Source organism: Silurus aristotelis (assembly GCF_946808225.1).
Source record: "Silurus aristotelis genome assembly, chromosome: 2".
Taxonomy (NCBI): Eukaryota; Metazoa; Chordata; class Actinopteri; order Siluriformes; family Siluridae; genus Silurus; species Silurus aristotelis.
In genome coordinates, this window is record NC_139575.1 from 15,007,941 (window position 1) to 15,028,080 (window position 20,140).

The 20,140-nt window shown below is 38.5% G+C and overlaps 1 protein-coding gene across 2 annotated transcripts in view; it reads right to left on the reverse strand.

Moving 5' to 3' along the window:
* Positions 1-20,140, reverse strand: part of tgfbr3 (transforming growth factor, beta receptor III) — a 91,172-nt gene that overhangs the window by 19,102 nt on the left and 51,930 nt on the right. For both annotated transcript variants that reach the window (XM_083569070.1, XM_083569071.1), the window contains exons 4-9: positions 19,492-19,629; positions 8,804-8,987; positions 5,962-6,124; positions 5,253-5,400; positions 1,468-1,657; positions 726-994 (exon numbers count right to left, since the gene is read on the reverse strand). In XM_083569070.1, the coding sequence (XP_083425196.1) occupies positions 726-994; positions 1,468-1,657; positions 5,253-5,400; positions 5,962-6,124; positions 8,804-8,987; positions 19,492-19,629 (1,092 nt within the window). The remainder of the gene's footprint in view (positions 1-725; positions 995-1,467; positions 1,658-5,252; positions 5,401-5,961; positions 6,125-8,803; positions 8,988-19,491; positions 19,630-20,140) is intronic.

Consider the following 20,140-nt stretch of genomic DNA (forward strand, 5'->3'; position numbering starts at 1 on the left):
AAATTATTGCTTATTCAATAAAGATAAAAAAAAGTCATCATTCTCTTAATTAGTTATTCAGCCTATGAAAGAGAAAAGTAATGTTTGGTATCATTATGTGCACCACACTGAACATTCACCAGAGAAAGCAAAGCAGAAAATTGTCTGAGGAGATCAGTTACTTATAGACAAGAATGTTGATGGTAATGACTAAAAGAACATCTCCAATGACTACAGTTACAAATATTATTAGGAAGGGTAAAGTCCTTGGGACTGAACCAAACCTCACTGGACACAACCACAAGAGGAAAACTGTTTGAACAGAAGGATAAAGAAAATGGTCGATAAAAGTTAAGAAATGTTTTAAAGTGAAACAAACTTGACTCCAAGGTAAAGGGACATCAGTGGTAAATCTCTTAATCATTCCTATTTGAGAGACAGTCAGCTAAATTGAAGAGGAGCCATGAAAACTTTATTGCTGATCGAAACATAAATGCCAGAGTGGAATATGCAAATTAATTGTTAAATATAGAGAAGGCTTGGTTATGTTTTTCACCTGCTGTGCAAAGCCTGATTTTTATTAAATATAAGATAAACAATAATGTATGTCAACCTTTTGTCAGTTAAATTTTATTTCAGAAATAATTGAGGGGTCTTGTTGGGTGTATATTAAAATCTTGGAATTTGTTATGCTTCTTAATTTTTGCATATTTCATTATTTGGGGTGTTTTTCTATATATGCTCACCTGCAGGCTCTCCTTGTCAATGCTCACGACCATATTGCTCTCCTCACACTGCACACTGAGAATCCCACTCAGAGCTTCATGCTGCTCCTCAGGACCCCGATTTGGCCATGCCTGCTCCTCCAGAGTAGGGGTGAAAGGAAAGGATGGATTCTGGTCCATCCCCGGGGGAAATAGAAAGGGGAGGTCGGGACGAGTGTGTTCACGAGGATCTGTGTTTCTCAGGATTGAGAGCTCTGGGGGAAACATGCTCTCTAATGGATCCACCACTTCTGCAAGGGACAGGAGTAAGTCAAAGGTAAGTCAGAGAGTCAGTGGTAAGTCAGAGAGTTGTGAACAGTAAGGAAGTTAAATGAGCTACTCTGCAGATAAAATGGGTTAATATGAACAGTAACCAGATATGATATTTGACGTTATATTCTTTGAAAGCTTATAATTAGTACTTACTTTATTGCGTATTATTTAAATAAGTTATGCCAGGATGTATGTACTTTTCTAAATGCGATATAAATTCGCAGGTCAGAGTTTGAACTACAATGCTGAGAAACATAAAACTGACCACAACCTTACTCCTATGCAGCCATTAGTTAATAGCAGATAGTAAAAACATTTTTATATGAATATACCATTAAATTTAACTCATGTTAAATAAATTTTTTTATTCATTTCAAAAATTCTGTTCATTTCCTATGTAAAATTTCTGTACAGAAAACTCACAAAATACTGATTGAATCACTATATGTACCTTTTTCTTTAACACGCAGGTGGAAGATGTTGGCCACAGCAGTGCTGGTATAGGAAGTGACAGGGCCATAGTTGTTCTCCTCAGCCCACTGGATCAGAGCCTGAGCTCCTGCAGGCAGCTTCTGCTTCACAGCTTTAGACACCTGCATCAGTCGCTCCGTGCTAGCATTCAGGCTAACACTGTCTGATGTCTGTGGAGGAAAAAAGGAAAAGCTATGAACTGAGGCTAACCTTCACTATGATATGCTACGTATCCCCTGACTAGCCATTAAAAGTCTCAAATACTATAAAATTTCTGACTGAATTACTTTCTAAAGCTACATAAAAAAGAAAAAACGAAAAAAGCAACACACATTCCCTGGCTCAAGGTTTTTAGCTTTCTCAGGGTCACAGAGAAGGCAGGGCAGGGATTACACCCTGATGGGGCTCAGACATTAATAAAGGTTACAATCTGATTTGTATCTATTCAATTACTGACTAGGCTGGAAGTGATTCAAACTCTCTTTAATTAGCTGACGGGTTCAATATCTTTGATAACAGAGGCATTCCACATTTTTTCCCACTTGTCCTTTGTTGGTAATTGGATGGAAGTAGTGGGGTATAATCCCCATTTCCCATGCTCATTTTCTCACACCCAGCACCACGTTAGCCAGGCTTTGACTTTATGAGGCTATCATATCACATGCATAGATGGCATTCCCCTCATGTCCAGGAACACAATGTCCAATTCACACAGGCTTACACATACAGTCAGGGATAGCTTTAACTTGCTACTGTACAGATCCGTGTTGACATCTCCTAGCCCTGTGCTAAACTAATCCTACCACTTGTAATATCAGGTTCAGCCTAGTGATGGTGCAGGATATACACTCAAGCTGCCACTAGCACCACAGCACATATTTTCCAATATTTCTGAATCTGCAAATGTACAGACGTTATGCACAGATGTTGTCATGGGTGTCTGCCAGCATTCAGGCATTGTGAAAGTGTGTGAGCTAGGAGGCAGTGGAGTATGTTACAAATCAAAAAATACAGAGAACTACAAAGTAAGGCTGAGTTGTAAAGAGACTGGAAGAGGAAAAAAGTTTTAGAAAAGATCAATATAAATTCAGTGGTTTTCACTGTACTAGTTTTTACTGTAGCAAGAGTATCCTGACAACTAGACTGGTTGGCCAAACATTCATTTTTCATCCATTTTTGTGTGTTATAATCTTGTCCAAGTCTTTTTTTTCCTAAATCAGTTCCAAAGATTGTGAATGTCAATACAAAAGTAAAAAAAAAGAAGAAAAAGAAGAAGAACAAACACTATTACACATAATGATTCATTTCATGTTGATTACTTCTCCGAAACTCCTTTTCTTTCTAAACTGCAACACACATTTTCTACTGTTTTACTAACATCCCTGACTGACACAAACTTTCCCACACAGCTGTATTCTCAACTGTATTTATTGTAAATGACTTATACTAGAATTGTAATGTATTATTAAGGAAAAAATGCATCATGATCAGTTATAAACCCTTCAGTAATATTTAAAATTAGCATTATCGCAGTAGCAGCAACTGAACCAAATAGAAATTTGCATCGAAAATAAATCCTATCATATTCCTTATATGTAATCTTCACATTTGTATCTTTCCTGACTCATTTTGTTCTGTTCAGAATGTCCCATAATGTGTTAATCCCTTAGAAACCTTCAAACAAAAGATTATAATTCTAAGCAACCGCAAGGCCAGGTGAGCACAATAAAATTGCAATGCAGATTCGAGCCATATAAAAAAAAAGAAATCGGAAAAACGGTTTCACAGCACCTGGCCCTAGGCCTGTCACAAGCCGTCTTTTCATCAGTTTGTCCGCCAGTGTATCCTTCACAAAGACAACTGGCAGTGCTATCAGATGTCAAAACAGCCTTACAGATTTGATGCCTATAATTATTGTCTTGATCCAAATATATCATGAAACACCATCAAGCCATATTGGCTCTCAGAAGAAAACTAGGAAATCTAGTCAGGACGTCTGCTACTCAGATGGTGAGTTAAAGCTCTCACACATCGGATTACCATTAGTGTTGAAGCAAAGTGGATAATAATTCTATGGTAAACATATTTTGTGAAAACAACATGGGTAAAATCGACAGCACATGTCCCCCCTCAATGCAAATGCAGTCAATTAGCTAGCACATGTTTAAAGTTTGCACTGGAATCAAGAAGTAAAGAGCTCATACGCCATGCAAAACCGTTTCCATAAGCCAACGTCTAAATCTATACATCCCTGCTTCAAAGCCACTGTTTAACTATGCAATATCAGTTTTCATATTAATTATATTGGTAGCATATTTTCAAACAACAGATCTTCCTCAATTCATTCATCTCCAGTAACTGCTCTATCTTGGCCTATCTCAAAAACACATTGTGGGGATGTATTCTGAATGAAACACCAATAAACTGACAATCCACCCATACTCAATCATTCACACCTAGTGGCAAGTCAGTGGCATCTTTTGGTAGGTGGAAGAAAACCTGAGAACCCAAAGCAAACTCATACAGACAAAAGAACAAACAAAACGCATTGTGTTTATAAGCTATCACACTCTCACAGACAGAAATGTATTTTGTTAATATTTTATTATTAATAAATCATCATCTTTTGGCTTCTCCCATTAGGGTTCGCTACAGCAGATCATCTGTCTTCATACCCTCCTGTCCTCTACATCTGCCTCTTTCAACCCACCTACCTGCATGTCTTCCCTCACCACAACCATAAACCTTTTCCTTGGCCTTCCTCTTTTACTCCTTCCTGGTGGCTCCATCCTCAGCAATCTCCTACCGATATAACCCATGTCCCTCCTCTGCACATGTCCAAACCATCTCAATCTCACCTCCCTGGAATAAACTCATTTCTAATCCCGTCCATCCTCGTCACTCCCAACGAAAACCTCAACATCTTCAGCTCCGCTACCTCCAGCTCCACCTCCTGTCTTTTACGCAATGTCTCTAAACCATACAACATCGCAGGTCTCACCACAGTCCTATAAACTTTCCCTTTCACTCTTGCAGATACTCTTCTATCACTAATCACTCCTGTCACTCTTCTCCACCCACTCCACCCTGTCTGCACTCTTTTCTTCACTTCCCTAACACACTCTCCATTACTTTGCACTGTTGACCCCAGTTACCTGAACTCCTCCACCTTCTCCACCCCTTTTCCTGCAACCGCACCACTCCACTGCCCTCCCTCTCATTCACACACATGTACTCCGTCTTACTCCTACTGACTTTCATTCCCCTTCTCTTCAGCATGTACCTCCACCTCTCCAGGCTCTTCTCAGCCTGCTCCCTACTCTCACCACAAAACACAATATCATTATTATTATTCATAAATAATTAAATAAAATAATATATTATTATAAGTTCAAGGGATCAAACCAGTGAGCCTGGGACTATTAGACAGCAAGACAAACTTCTGCAATGCCATGCTGTTCTATTCAGCTTCACTGTAGGACTATAATAAAGATTTTTGATACTCTTTTGGAGACTGTTCTAGAAAGCAGAATCCTACCATTGTACACCAAACATGTTTCCCAATTCAAAATAACCACCGGTATACCACTTCTGAGTTTAGATACATGGTTCTGATTTTTGTTTGTTTTATGTTTGTTTAATATTAAGAAATCGGGCTGTCCTACAGTACATGTGTGACAATGCTAAAGTCTTTATACTTTGGTTGTTTGGTATAATTTGGAGGAAGGATTTAAGATCTAGTCGTGCATAAACATGCATACATACCACTATGTGCAGTTTGCCGATAACACTGTAGGCCTTAATCACCCAGTTGACAGACTTTTCACATCTGAGGAGCAACACAATGTCACGGTGCAGGGGCATGTCTGGTTCCACTGGCCTTAAATCCACCGTCACATCCACCTGCAAGGCACTGCTCAGAGAGACGGAACAAGAGCGAGAAAAAGAAAGATTGAGAAAATAGAAAAATGTCTGCACTATCTGTGTCTGGCCAACTGATTAAAATGCTGGCCATTTTCCCAGGCAAAAAGCAGGACATATGCGCAACACACCACTTGACGCAACACTATTAGTCAACCTTGGCAACCTCTTCCAAATGCCTTCTGGGATCTTTTGAGTCATTGTTGTGTAATCAGAGCACTTGAAGGAGAGAATCTTCTAGTAAAGTAACTAAAGCCTCATAAAGGTATCAACAGTGATTCAGTTTAGGCTTTCAGATAGCAGAAGAGGACTGAACTATTCACACCAGGTTCAAATGAGTTTGGAAATAAAATAGATTTTATTTTCTTGTATGCAATACATTTGATCTATTGCAAGTTACAAGTTTTGTTTAAGAAACCAATAGTGGATCTCTGGCAGTTTTAGTGTTTGTAATTTACAATCTTCTACAAACTTCCAGCTACTAATGCACTTAAACAGGAAGGGAAGTTTATAACATTTCCCTGTGTTGACACTTTATCTCACACATTCTCACCTGCTGGAGTTTGGGGCCTGCAACTCGATGATGTGTACCTCTTGATCAACACTTGGACCAGAGAGGACACATCCTTTGGATGCCTGAGGCTGGACATAACTCCCCAGGTAGTTCAGAGACAGAAATTTGTTGTCAATTTTGCAGGTGTCAGAAAACACAGCGTCTGAAAGGTTTGTACACAAATGAAGGGAAAAAAAATGTAATAGTACACCAACACTACGCAATGATTAAAGTGTCAAATGATACGAAAATACACATAAAATAAGTTGATTTAGTTTAGGGTTTAAAAAGCATAAAACAAATTGTTAAACAAATAAATCAATAAAGGACAAGAAATACTGTGTATACATACAGAGACACCAGACTTTTACAAGTATTATGTGGTTCTACCTCTTCACTATTAAGGGCTGAGCACTGAATATTGAAGCTACTGAAGTGAATTTAAAATGAGACATTTTGTGTAAGCTTTTCCCCACTCCACCCACATGTTTATGATTACTAAAGGAATGTTTTGTGTGCAACGTCTGGGCTGATCAATTTGATACCTTTGGGCTAAATGGAAAATTGGATCATTTTCATTCTTTGGCTAATCTGCTCTTTTAATTCTCCTTTCATTAGTCACATGTGGAACTGGTTGCTGGCTATTTATCACATTTAACTGTGAATTTTCCTCAGGTAAGGATAGTTACAAACTCTGATTAATAAAAATAAAAAATGATTAACCAAGTAAGATGAAAGGGTCAGAAAGTGGTGAAAATATAAGTATGATGAAAAAAGTAAATATGACAGTAACTTTATTACATGTGTGAGAGAGAGAGAGAGAGAGAGAGAGAGAGAGAGAGAGAGAGAGAGAGAGAGAGAGAGAGAGAGAGAGAGAGAGAGAGAGAGAGAGAGAGAGAAGAGAGAATAAACAGTTTGATTACTCTAATCCCCGAGAGACTGTAAAAGACACTAAGAGACAATAAAAGACTCTAAGAGACACTGAGGGACAAATTCCATCCTTATTTGGACAGACAGCTTTTGGTCAGTGCACACAGATAGCATATATTAACTGAAAGGTTGGCACATCTCTCTCTCTCCTCTGGCTCTTCCTGCCTCTTTGAGGTGCCTGCTCTGTGTTAAAAAAACAGATCGGAAACATGTTCCGCTCTCACGCTGAGCTACAAAGGGACCAGTAGGACTTTCGAGACAGACCTGTCCTGTAGCGATAAACACAGAGTCTAGAATCGCAGCCAAACCCTTTAATAATTTGACACAAGTGTTTCATCGGACTAAATAAATCCACTCAAATGCATCAAAAGTCACATGGACACCTTTCTGCTCACCCAAGTTACTTAATCTACATCTGAGAGTTAGCTGGAATTTGTCTTCTTAGCAAATTTACAGCACATCTATAACTTTACTGTAAGAAGCTCAGATCTGACACTATAAATAGTATGCATACACAGTAGCTGTAAATACTGTTCTGTTTTTGGAGCTCATGAGAGATTATAGAGAACACTGGGGTCAGTTATCTTATCCTTGGTCTGTTATCAGCTATTTTTTTCACCACACTGTCATAGCACAAGTGAAATAATTAACACAAACTACACAGCTCATGCTAACCATGTCATGATTGCTCACACTTTTTCCTTTCATTTGTTAACTGAAAAAAGTACTTACTTTAGATGAGAATTGAGAATATTCTTAACTTTATATAAAAATTGCATGATTTATGCTACATTTGAGTTACTACTTGTTGCATCCTGAGTGAAAAGAGAGAAAGCTAGAGGGTGAGAATTAGCAAACAACCAAATTAAATAAAAATGGGGTTTATTTTTTAAAAGACTACTGGTGTGTATACAGTATGTTTGGCATTTAGATGCCATTTTACAGGAAAACATAGCCAAAGAGTGATTATGTCATAGGAGTGTGGCATCAGAAATAGTGATGTTGTGTTCTCTTGCATGTCCTTTTTCTGTGGTGATCACAACTTTCCATTGCCACATGTCCTTTATACAGCTTAGTTTAATTCATCTAAACAGTTTCGTTTGAGAAACAGCAAATTTTCCTTCGGTGGCTAATGTCATCAGGCAAAAAGCTAACTTTGGCTGTGAGCTTAATTCTGCTCTACTTCATTAGCCATGAATTGCAGTTACCAGGTAGTAATACAATTTGGACAGTGCGGTTTCCTTTTTCCTGTGTCTTATCCTTTATATTCTCTCACTCATTCTCTCTCTCATTCTCTCTCTCATTCTCTCTCTCATTCTCTCACTCATTCTCTCACTCATTCTCTCTCTCATTCTCTCTCTCATTCTCTCTCTCATTCTCTCTCTCATTCTCTCTCTCATTCTCTCTCTCATTCTCTCTCTCATTCTCTCTCTCATTCTCTCTCTCATTCTCTCTCTCATTCTCTCGATTGCCTTTTCATTGCTCCCCTATCTAACTGCAGTAAAATACATTTTCAAACTTAAATGCCAGCATAACTGCAAATTAAGAGAAGGAGAAATGAAAGGGAATCAAAAAGACCGTGTAGGCTCGCCAGTGTTGATCAGAGAGACATGCCTGAGGCTCACTGGGAGCTGCTTTATTACTCTCGGGCCCAGTTATTACACACATCATCAATGGCTGCCTTTGAGAGAAAATTAGCAAGCGTGCTGCTTTAATTCAGGTTTAGTGGGGCATGTCGTGTGCCGGGAAAATATGCACTTTAATGACTAGACATATTAAGGTCTTTAGACAGCCACGAGAATGTTCACACACACACACACACACACACACACACACACACACACACACACACACACACACACACACACACACACACACACACACACACACACACACACACACACACACACACCTTCTCCCACTTTGATAAAGATGTCATGGGTCATCTTGAGCTCGGTAAAGGAGGTAATGGCACGGTACAGGCTTTTAGCCCAGGACATCAGATGCTCGTTTCCATGTGGTAACACGGCTCTCTGCACCTCATAAGAAAGGGACAGATTTCCATCCTCAAATTGCACAACAGAGCCATCTGACACCTTAGAGAGAAACAAAAAGAAAAACACAGATTAGGTAAATGAAAAAAAAAAAAAAAAAACCCAGATTCATATACTGTAAGAATTTCACAATTCACACAATTGAAACAGGTGGTGAGTGAATTTGTCTTGCTTTATGTTTTTGACAATTTAATCATTTTAATTATTTAAAAAGTGTGATCTATAAAAAAATTATTTGACCTTCATACATAAATCATAAATAATATAATCTCAAATAAATCACTGATAAAAATTTTTATAATCAGTGAAAAATCCTCATGAAATGTAAATGTTGTTCATAGTGCCTGATTATTATTTCCTTTCCTATAAAAAAGTGCATTTTTTCTTCAATCTTTAAAAAGGACATGAAATAAGCCTAATACTCATTTGATAGCATTTTAATGGAATTTATAGTAAACGGCATAAAGACTGAACATTCTGACTGATTTCAATCTGACACAAGGATTTCTTACAATGCTACAAACCTGTTTTGTTTCCGTTTCAAATAAATGCTTGAACAGCAAGTCATTTTTCAATATTAGATTAGATTTTTGACAGAGCACTATGTGAGAGCGACAGAGGGCAGATCCTGGCAGTGAAGGAGTCCTGATTTACAATGCAGACGGGGTGCCGCTTTATTGGACTTGTGGAGCAGGTTTTCAAGACATCTAGGCACAAAGATTTCTTTGTTGATAAAGATATGTCCATAAAACAGATGCTGTGTCGATGTGCACATCCAGGTTTTTTTACGGCAAAAGAAATTTTAGCCTGTAAAATTTAGAGGCTCTGAGCAATAAAGGAAAAAGAAAAATTTGTTTTTGGAAAGTGACGTTCCAAAAAACTAAATGTTCCACTGCCAGCAGGCATCATTCACACTGACTTCTGATGGGTATTTGAAAAACCTCTCCAAAAGTGTACTCCATATTTTCACACATTTGTTCAATAAGGCATCCACTTTCGAGTTTATATAACACAGCTGGCCATCAAACAAACTGATAGGCACTTGGTCAAAATGGCTTCCAATACACTCACCTGATTTTATATCTAATATATTTGTGAGCTCAGATCCATATCACCAGTAGTGAACAGTAACAAAGTAAATGTTACTTTTTAGTGTATCTGTACTTTACTGAAGTATTTCAATTGTTGAGTCTTTTACTTTAACTTTACTACATTTTATGGTCATATCTTATTTTTAACTCAACTACATCTTGCGAAATCAGTCGTTCCTTTTTTTTTTTATTATGAGTGGATAAAATCTTAACCAGTCAAGCGCTCTGTTTTAAACTTGTTTTGATTGCCGCTTAGTGGTCTCTACTTAGCATGAGTATACAGTTCAGCAGCAAGCAGAACATTGGAGAGTAATAAAATATGGAAAAGATCTCCTGACTATAACTTGCCACAAAACCTTTGGCCTTATTTACATGATTCTTTTTATTATTATTTTTTTTTTAATTAGTTGAAACGAAAATTTTGGGCTCATGACAACTTTTATTGATATAAATTAGTGTTTGCCTCATTCAAATCATTCTATTAATAGACTGGTGTGCTAAGAGTAACATTAGACTCTTTTCACATTGCTTAATTAATTAAGCAAAGAGTCTTGTCACAAAAATGATATTAGAACATTATAGCCATAACCCTTGTACATTGGAAAACTTAAGTACGTTTGAAGGCAAATACCGTATTTTTCCGGACTATTAGCCGCTAATTTCTCCCCACGCTTTGAACCCCGCGGATTAAACAACGCAGCGGCTAATTTATGGATTTTTCCTGGGTTTTTCCCGGTTTCATAAGATTCAAGCCAAAAAAACTGAGCCCCATAACATTAAACCAATGAAATTGCCGAACGGGTTCAGGTGAACCAATGAAACTCTTTATATTAAATCAGATGCGCTCCCACTGAATCGGGCCGCACCACATCATAAATATGGATGATGTCTCCTGATGTTTGATCTGCCTCTCACTCGGACTGTCTACAGGAAATGCGAATCATTCGTCCTGCTGAAAACAACCGGGCATGAAAAGACGCACTTCACCTGTGTTCTGAGCTGCACGGCATCGGGGGAAAAGCTTCACCGATGGTGATTTTTAAACGCACGACGATGCCAAAAGATAAACTCCCGAGAGAAATAGTTGTGAAAGGAAGGAGGAAGACAGTGAACAATGACTTTCGTTAAAGCCTGTGTAAAGTTCATTAGTTTCAATGTAGACACCTGCGACTTATAGACATGTTTAAAATCAAAATCTTTGTCAAATTCAGTGGGTGCGGATTATATTTGGGTGCGCTTAATAGTCCAGAAATTACGGTACGTTTGTACTTTACCTCAAATGAAAATTTAAATGGGGCACTTTAACTTTTATTTGAGTAATATTTTACCCACTGTATCTCTACTTTAACTTAAGTACATGGTTTGTGTGCTTCATCCACAGCTGCATATAACTGATCAGGAAGAATGCACACAGCATACACACAAACAGTTAAACTGAGTTCGGGAAAAAAAATGATAAATATTAGGAGGATTATTCTATATATTATATTATAATATAAGGTAGGTATCATTATAATATAAGGTAGTATGGAGATGGATAATCCGCTGTGGCGACCCCTAATGGGAGCAGCCGAAAGAAGAATTTTTTATTTTGATTGTATTAGACTGTACCTCTACCTTTTTTACCCAGTCTGTACTTCCTTCACCTTGACAGCTTTTATTTAGATTTGTGTTTCTTACCTTTAGTAATTTTGCTCTGCCCGATCATGATATCGTAATAATAACAGTAGTATTAGTAGCTGTCACTACTATGTGCCATTGTTCACGTGTAAAAGAGCTGTGCCAATCAGGCCAGGGAAAGAGTTGTGTAGCATCAGGGCTGCCCCATCTGTCCCACACATGTGTAAATGTATTTGCAGTCCTATTGACATCATGCTTTCACATTAATGATGATCAACAAGATCATAAATATCAAGCAAATGTGACACAAATCCTGCAAATGAACTTTAATCTCAACCGAGAGATACATTCTGGCAAAATCCTGAACAAATGACTGATCTATTTATCATAAAATCTTATTATTTATCTTTATTCTATTTATCTTGTATTCTTATTTTCCATTATAATTTTAGGGGTAATTTGCCATTTTCTTACATGTTTGATTATTTTTGTGTTATCTTACTAATTCTGTATCTTTTATTCATTCTGCTTCAAGTATTTTACTTGTGTTTTGTTCTAATGTCTTATCTTATTGCTTTTTATTAAGTGCTGCTTCATTGTATACACTGTGTAATACAAATACATTTGCTTTGCCTTATAGTTTTCTAATATTTGAAACCCTTTTACCACACAGAAGGAATTTTGAAATGAAACTGCAGAAATGTCCGGTTTCTCTGGAAACTACATCTGTAATGTCTTAAGCAGTTAAAATGTACTGTGCTCTTCTTTATATTTATATATACTGTATGTTTGAGGAAAATCACTCTATAAATAACAAGAATAATAATTATACTATGGTTACACTGGAGAGAAAAACATAGAAAGGTAGAATTAGCTGTTTGTGTGTATGCGCGTTTCCCTCAGACTTCAGACTGGGCCCAATACATATGCTCCATTTCATAGACATAAACATTCACATGTGCTGAAAAACCCACTGTAGGAGACCACACGGCCATACAGACAGCTTGGACAGACCAGAGTTATTCCATCTCCGTGCTTGTTTTCCCCACTCCTCTCTGCCTGCGGCGTTTTAGCGACTGCCTCAATGCTGGCAAGCTCAATTAATGCCTTATAGAAGATGATGACCCTGCTAGCAAAGGCCCTGCTTCTTACTGAGAGTCTGCTCTGGCCTGAGCTGAAGGCCTGTGTCACAGCAAAGAGCTAAAAGTAAGCAAGAGCAGCAGAGAGAGAGAGAGAGAGAGAGAGAGAGAGAGAGAGAGAGAAAGAGAGAGAGAGAGAGAGAGAGAAAGTGGAACATCTGCCTGACCTCTGGAAGACTCCCTGCTATCCTCGCCAGGGACGATAAATTTTGAAAAAGAAGAATTAAAGAAAAGGAAGAGAAAAGCATGGAGGATGTCGAAGAATTCAGGTCTACGTCTAATGTTATTTTTAGCGGTCTACTACAGCTGGTGAGGGCCGTGAGAGGAGTGTGAAGTCCATACATTTACTATGCAGAGGGAAAAAATTGGGAGAGAAGAAAAATATAATAGAAAAAGGCCTTCAAAAAAATCAACTGGCAGGTCTTGCTGAGCACAGCAGAGTTTATCGATTTAATTGCAGGAATAAGGCCTGTAATTAGTCTCAAGGCATTAGGCACAACTGCCTGAGACCCTAAATCGGCTCCAGGTTTCAAGGTGCATTTTAAACCTCAGGAATTCTTAATAGCAATATGAAAGCACTGAAAACCACTCTGAAGCTTGGGATGAATATGTTAGCTCTCCAGAACCCCTCCTCACCCTCAAACCCAACCGAATTCTATGCCAGTTTACAGATGGGCAACCAGGAAAGCGAAATTCCACCTCCCGGTCCTGTGGGTAATGTCTAGTAACGCAAATTTTATGAGCCTGAATAGGGCCTAAAAAATAGACTCAGTTCCTACTGACTATAATGACAAAACAATGAAGTCATGCGGCAGAGCTAATTAAACGTAGAATGTGTTTCATCGGAATTTTACAGTCAAAGTGATGAGGAAACCACACTGATTGCCAAGCACGCTGGGGCAGTAAACAACGCTTAAATGCTGATTCAAGCGTCAAGAAGTGACACCCAGTCTACATGCTACAAAATATACCCAGCATCGACATCTTTACGAGTACATGACAAAAAAACTAAATATTACAACATTATGAGAAACACTGTAAGATGAATAAAAGACTAGGTAACTTATGAACATATGTGGGCCACCAGAAATCATGCATGATTTTACTGATAAGTGTCACAGGGACAGGCAATTATGCTTAACACATATTGTATATATGATCTTAAGTTTTCTCTATGCATCCATGAGCAATAAAAAAAAAATGTGTGTCAAATAAACTGCATCTGCGAATCAAATTAAAGTGAAATTCTGTTCTGAAACCATCTCAAAATCTGCACAAATAGCAGTCAGGTCCCTCACATCAGTCGTAGCAAAACACCTGCATATGTAGCACATCTGTGAGTGATGTGGTGTAACTCATTTGACTGAGGTTAGCTATGTGATTAAAGCTGCACCTCCTCTTTATTGTGCACAATTAGTGGTGTGGGTTATAACTCCAGTCTTTCTCCAGAGGAGGCCACTACCTGAGGCTTAAAAAAGCTACAATGTTTTTTATTCCTGCTTTAAATCCCCATATAACCTTCACCTTAAGGTTGCAACTGAGTTCTACAAATTTTAAACCTTTTTACAAACTTGCCTGTGACCGATCCAATTTAAACTAAATCTCAAGCACAAATATTAAAATGCCGTGTGACTGAAAATGAACACCTGTCTCTAGGCTTGAGACACTGAGACACTTGAGGAAGGCAGGAATTTTCAAACCAGAGCAGGAAACTTTTAACACTTTTGGTTTTGGAGCATACTTGTGAATTCTGACAGTTAGCATTGAAGGAAAGAGTCTAGCGTCGTCTGCAAGCTTACGCTGTTGCAGAAATCAGGCTGTTTATCAATTACAATAAAAAAAAGTTCCAGGCAACAGCTTAGTGCTGGGCTAGCTCTGCTTCCTGAACTAATGTCCATTGTCTCTCTCTAGGGGCTCTGACTCACAGCTCACGTCTGCAGAGGTGAGTGGAGAGGAAACTTTGCATCATTCTGCTAGCTGGCCCCATACAAGACGATAGCTTCAGCCTGATCCAGACAGGAATTATCAAACCAAACAAAAAGTCAATGCGCAATCACGTCTTGCAGGGTAGGCAAGGAGGGGTGTTTTAATCTGTTTGTGCTGATTGAGCGAGTACAGCTGACATCTGGCAGTTTCACAGTAAGCTCCAAGTATGAAATATGACCCTATGAAATATTACACCATGCCGTCAGAAAGGTACGCTGCAGCTGTTCATTTTGCAGGGGTTCAACATAGGACTTAGGGTCACAGAGTGCCACAGTTCCTCAAAATGTTACCGCAAACAGTTAGAAAAATAGCTAAAATATCATCACACTTTAACTGAATTTATCAGATCAGGATCTTTCCCAAGAGCTCCTTTACAACCAGGCTCAAAATCCAATGAAATCCCAGAGTTTACACTGGGTATTAGGGCTTCTCCTTGCTCAGCTGAAAAGAAACCTGTTCAGTACGCATATGCATTGGTTAATTAAAACAGTAAGAGACATGCCACTCATAATTAAAACGTTATTGTTTGTAATTCACAAAAACACCATTCAATCTTGAAGGGAAATTTGCAGAAATCTTTAAGACAGAAAAAACTATTTTTTTTCCTCGCAACAGCTCTTCCAGTTTAATGTCTTTAGCTGAGAAGGGTGTCTTACGGAAGAAAAATAAACACAAAAACCTGGACTTTGCCTATCAGCATCTATATAATACTGCCATATGTGCAGGATAAGTGCCGATGCCAGGCCAAATGGATCTATTATCGCCGAGCAGTAATCTCACAAAAGCACAAACATCTTGCTAAGAAGATAATGTGCTTCAAACCAGATGTAAAGATTTTGGGATGTGACAAATGTCCCCCCACTAACTGGAGGACAGATGCAGTCAATATATTTGTGTGTGATTTGCGCTGTGCAGTTTCATTAAAAAAAAAAAAAAAAAAAAAAAAAAAAAAAAAAAAGTAATTAAGTCACTAGCATAGACTCAAGTTTGTGTTTCTCTGACCTGGAAAATCCTTGCAGAGTGGTAAACAAGCACAAGCGCCACAAAGGGACAGAAATCTATTGCAAAACTGATCTTGGCACAACAATGTTTCAAATTAACAATGTCCTCTGAGCAATAAAAAAAAAACATCAAGCAAACAGTTACTTGGCAAACGCAGAAAGAGAAACACATCAATCAGCCAAATGTTGCTCCAGGAAATGACGCCAAAGACGTACTTTCTATCAAGCATTTTAAATAGCAATGCCATAAAATTTAACATAACATAACAAACCAAGCTAGGTCTATATTCAGTACCCACCAGCTCTCCCGCTGCACATCTCATTTAACCTGGATAATATTCCTTTAAGTCTAATTTCAATGTCTACGTCTCTATTTCGACAGAGAGGATAGTCTGTAGAGCATGTTTTACAGCGTGGTCTGCATTTTTTAGCTTTTCTTCTAGAATTGAGAAGCTCAGCTGTGGCAGCCAACACCAACATTGTGCTCACCAGGCCTGTATGGGCTCCAGGCCGCCTGTCTGTGACTTTGGGCCTCTGTGGGTTAGAACTTCTAAATGAGGGCTGGTAGAGATTAGCCAGATGCTTAAAAAAACCCAAAAAAAAACCAATCCTACTAAAGAACAACAGGAGGCCTCTAGGGTCATCAGGCAGGGTGTATATAGTGTTAATCCTTTACTACCAGCCAATTTAATAAGCAACCACATTAGTTACAAATAGTTTTTTCTCGTCTTCCTTGACCAATTTCAGAAAGCAATCAAGCTTTGGCTTCATAATGCTAATACTTTATTTGTTTGGTGAACAGATGTATCAAAGTTCTGACTCTCCTGAGCTGAACAGGAGACACTTGGAGTATTATGTGCATATTGTGTTCACAGGAGAGAATACGGACAATTTCTAGGTAAAGACTTCTAGGTATCGTGAAAAGGAATCCCCAGATGAGAAAAACCTTACAAGAAAAAATATTTACCAACAACTTGATGGACCAAAAAAGCTTGTTCAGCTTGTTGTCGGTCACTAGTAAGATAACATGATCAACTTAAGCGCTACTGAGCAGACAGCTAACACACGCTCCTTCCCTCCAACTGTCAAAACAATTCTGACTGCCAAAACACACAGATCAGGTACACTCAATGCGCGCGTGTAACCGCATTCATCCAGGAATACGATATTGAGCCAGGGCATTGTGCATGTGAATGTATCCGTGTAATTACCGAGAAGCCCTCGAGCTGGAAAAGGAAACATCTCCTAGTGCCGCTCTGCCTCAGGAAACGGGATATAACAGAAATACAATTGGAATACGCCCTTCATAGCTGCAGTTAAAGAAATACTTTTAATATTAAGTAAATCTTAATTTTGATTTGTATAAGTGCTTTTGAATAACCACAGATTTAAATCCCTATTGACTAAGCTAGATGTATCAGGATAAACTTTTTAAGACCTCATGAAGAAGAAACCCTTAAAAGAACCTGAACCAAGTAGGAAGCCGCTGTATTTTTGGTGACAAAGCATAAAGTAATTATAAATCATTATAGTATACAGTTTTAGAATAGTAAAGTTAAACAGTAATAAGTGTGTTAAAAGGAGGTCTAGCAAAATGATACTGTGAAAGTTAGAAGTGGTGTGAGATGACTACAGGATAGTCTTTATGTCTGCAGCAGCAGTTCTTCCATTCACATCTGATACAGTTTTAAGTACAGTATCCATATTATTATTATTCAGTTAAAAAAAAAAAAAGGCACTGATTTTGAGACATGCTAATTTTCACTGGAGACCACTCTGCAGTTAGAGATGGTTCCACACAAACCGTCTAAAGATCCATGAAATTACTGAGCAACTCCAGAAAGATTTTCAGGATGGATTTGGACTGTAATTAATATCAACAGTCTACTACAATGACTTAGGACCACAGTTTGCATGAACAGTTCTGCATTTAAGGACCTATCAATGAACAGAAAACCTCATCAATGATGGAAATGTAATGAAGGGACATTCTGTGCCAAACGGATGAGAATGTTTTTTCTTCGCCACACTAATCCCTGGCTTGCGTGTTAGGGATAAAATTATTAGGAACAAACTTATAGGCACTAAACTCATACATTCTTTTATACAACTTTATAACTGTTTAATCTCTGTAAAGCTGCTTTGAGACAATGTCTATTGTTAAAAGTGCTTAACAAAGAAACACGTTGAATTAAAACAAATCCACATGCAACCCTCTACAGCAGCAGAAATACACTCCACAGTTTATTTTAACATGTATATACTCAGTCAGCAGGTCAATGTTGCTGTGGGTCCTTTCTATAGGTCCAACTCCTTTATCCAGATGGTGGAAACCTGCGTCCTCCATTAATATTTTGCAATCCCTCTCAGATTTCAAGAAAAAAAGCTGTTGATATATAAGTATTATTTTATTGTATATATGTTGTTTGACCTCTTCTCACCTCCTCTCAGTGGTCATTAGTAAAGATGGTCGCAGTATTATTGCATATGCTAAAGTTTGGATGCGTGCATTTGTGTGTCTTCCAGTTTTCTAAACAAGTTGAACTGCATCCATAAAAGAGGCGGCTAAGCAGAGCACATTGCCACATATGGAAATAATACAAAGCTCCCAATGCTACATTCTTGTGCAATGCTATGGTGTAACGCTAAGGTGCATCAGAAAACAATTATTGCACACAACCTGCCAGCTACATGAAAGCTTTTGCCAGTATCCGTCAGAAATGAAAAGGACATAAAGCCAGGTTCATAGAACTGAGTCTCCTGGGCAGCAAAACAGCAAACTGTCTAATTTCGAGGTTTCATTTTAAACCTTCTATGTGGTGAAAGCTGCATTTCTGACTATGTATGGTGGGCCATCGAAAGATATTAAGAAACTAAATTGGTTTGGATCGTTGCATGATGTCATTCATTTAAATATAATTACTGAGTTGCTGATAAAACCCAGGTCATCTGATCTCTCAGGCAGAGCTTCTCTTCTCCAAATGTGGTTTTTTCGATGCAGACACGAGTGGCATGTGATCTTTGAAAGTAGGTTGTGAAAGTGTTTAGGCTGCCTGTAATGGAAATCTTAGTTCCAAGCCAAGGTAGCAAAAAACAATGCAGGCTGCATTTAGGGGTGTTTCTTCTTAAATGTTCCTTAAAAGTAGCACCACTGAGATTCTTTCCAGCTGTGAGGTGAACTGGCAAAAAACTAAGCAGTGCAACAGAGTGGACTGTAGTGCAACCCTGGCTAACAGCTTAACCTCGGCACCAAACTAACTTCCACAACACTGTCTGGCCATAAACCATCTGTCACCGAGTGTGGTAAGTGTCTGCAGGCTGTGGCAAGTTAATACCAATCTGTGTGCAGCAGCCAGACTCAATCAGGCAAACAACAGAGACCTGTCTGAGATAAATGGTTACCTTGGCACAGTGTTATGTGTACATGCGCGTGTATCTGTGTATCAGTCTATGTGTTTTTCCTCTAGAGACATGCACCTGAATGCAGCTTTGAGAAGAGAGTGGAAAGATGGCTGGCAGGTGTTTGGGAATGTGGTTTTTTTTTTACGAGAGGGAAGACAGGTTCAAAGAGCCAAGTGTTTGAATCGTTCCATGTTGTCCTGGAATGAGCTGTTGGTGAATATTCATCATGCAGAGGAAAAGATGGATATAGCGAACAAGCCAGGGAGATGACGGCCTGAGAAAAGATGGAAGGCAAATTTCAACTCACGTGGAAGGTCCTCTTAATTCCAGGAGCCAGGTTATCTGCATGAATCTTCCACTGGAACGGCTTGGGCGAGTTGAGCACAAAGACCAGCGGCTTTTGGTGAATGGAGAGAGACTGGATAGGCCGCAGGTGTAACGCCACCTAGAGGGAAAGGAGATGCAAATTAAATCAACAGGCAGGAGAAAAAAAATTAAAAGATGTATAACAGAGAAATGTGCCACGGTAATAAGCGGCTTCACAAAACACAGGAGAGACACACAGTGTCTTGCATCTAATGCACTGTTTAAGGTGGATTATTTTTACCCAGTTATTTACTTTAGGTATTTAATTCATAAACATATTAGTTTACTGATTACTGAACTAGTACATCACATTTAGCATCATGTGGCACTAACAATAACACAGCCATTTCTATTTCCAGGTTTACTGTAAGGGAGCTATTTTCATACTGAATCAAAATCATATCTGTCTTTGGTAATAACGTAAACAAGACCCCCCCAGATCAAACCAGCGTAAATGAGGCTTCCCTCTCATTTCTATTTGGCTCCATATGTTTTGACAAGCAGGCTTGCGGTGTTGGCTGTTCCCATGTAATTACCACAGACCTCTTGTTGCTTGTTGCTCTTTATCACAGATTTCTGTTGCTGTTTAT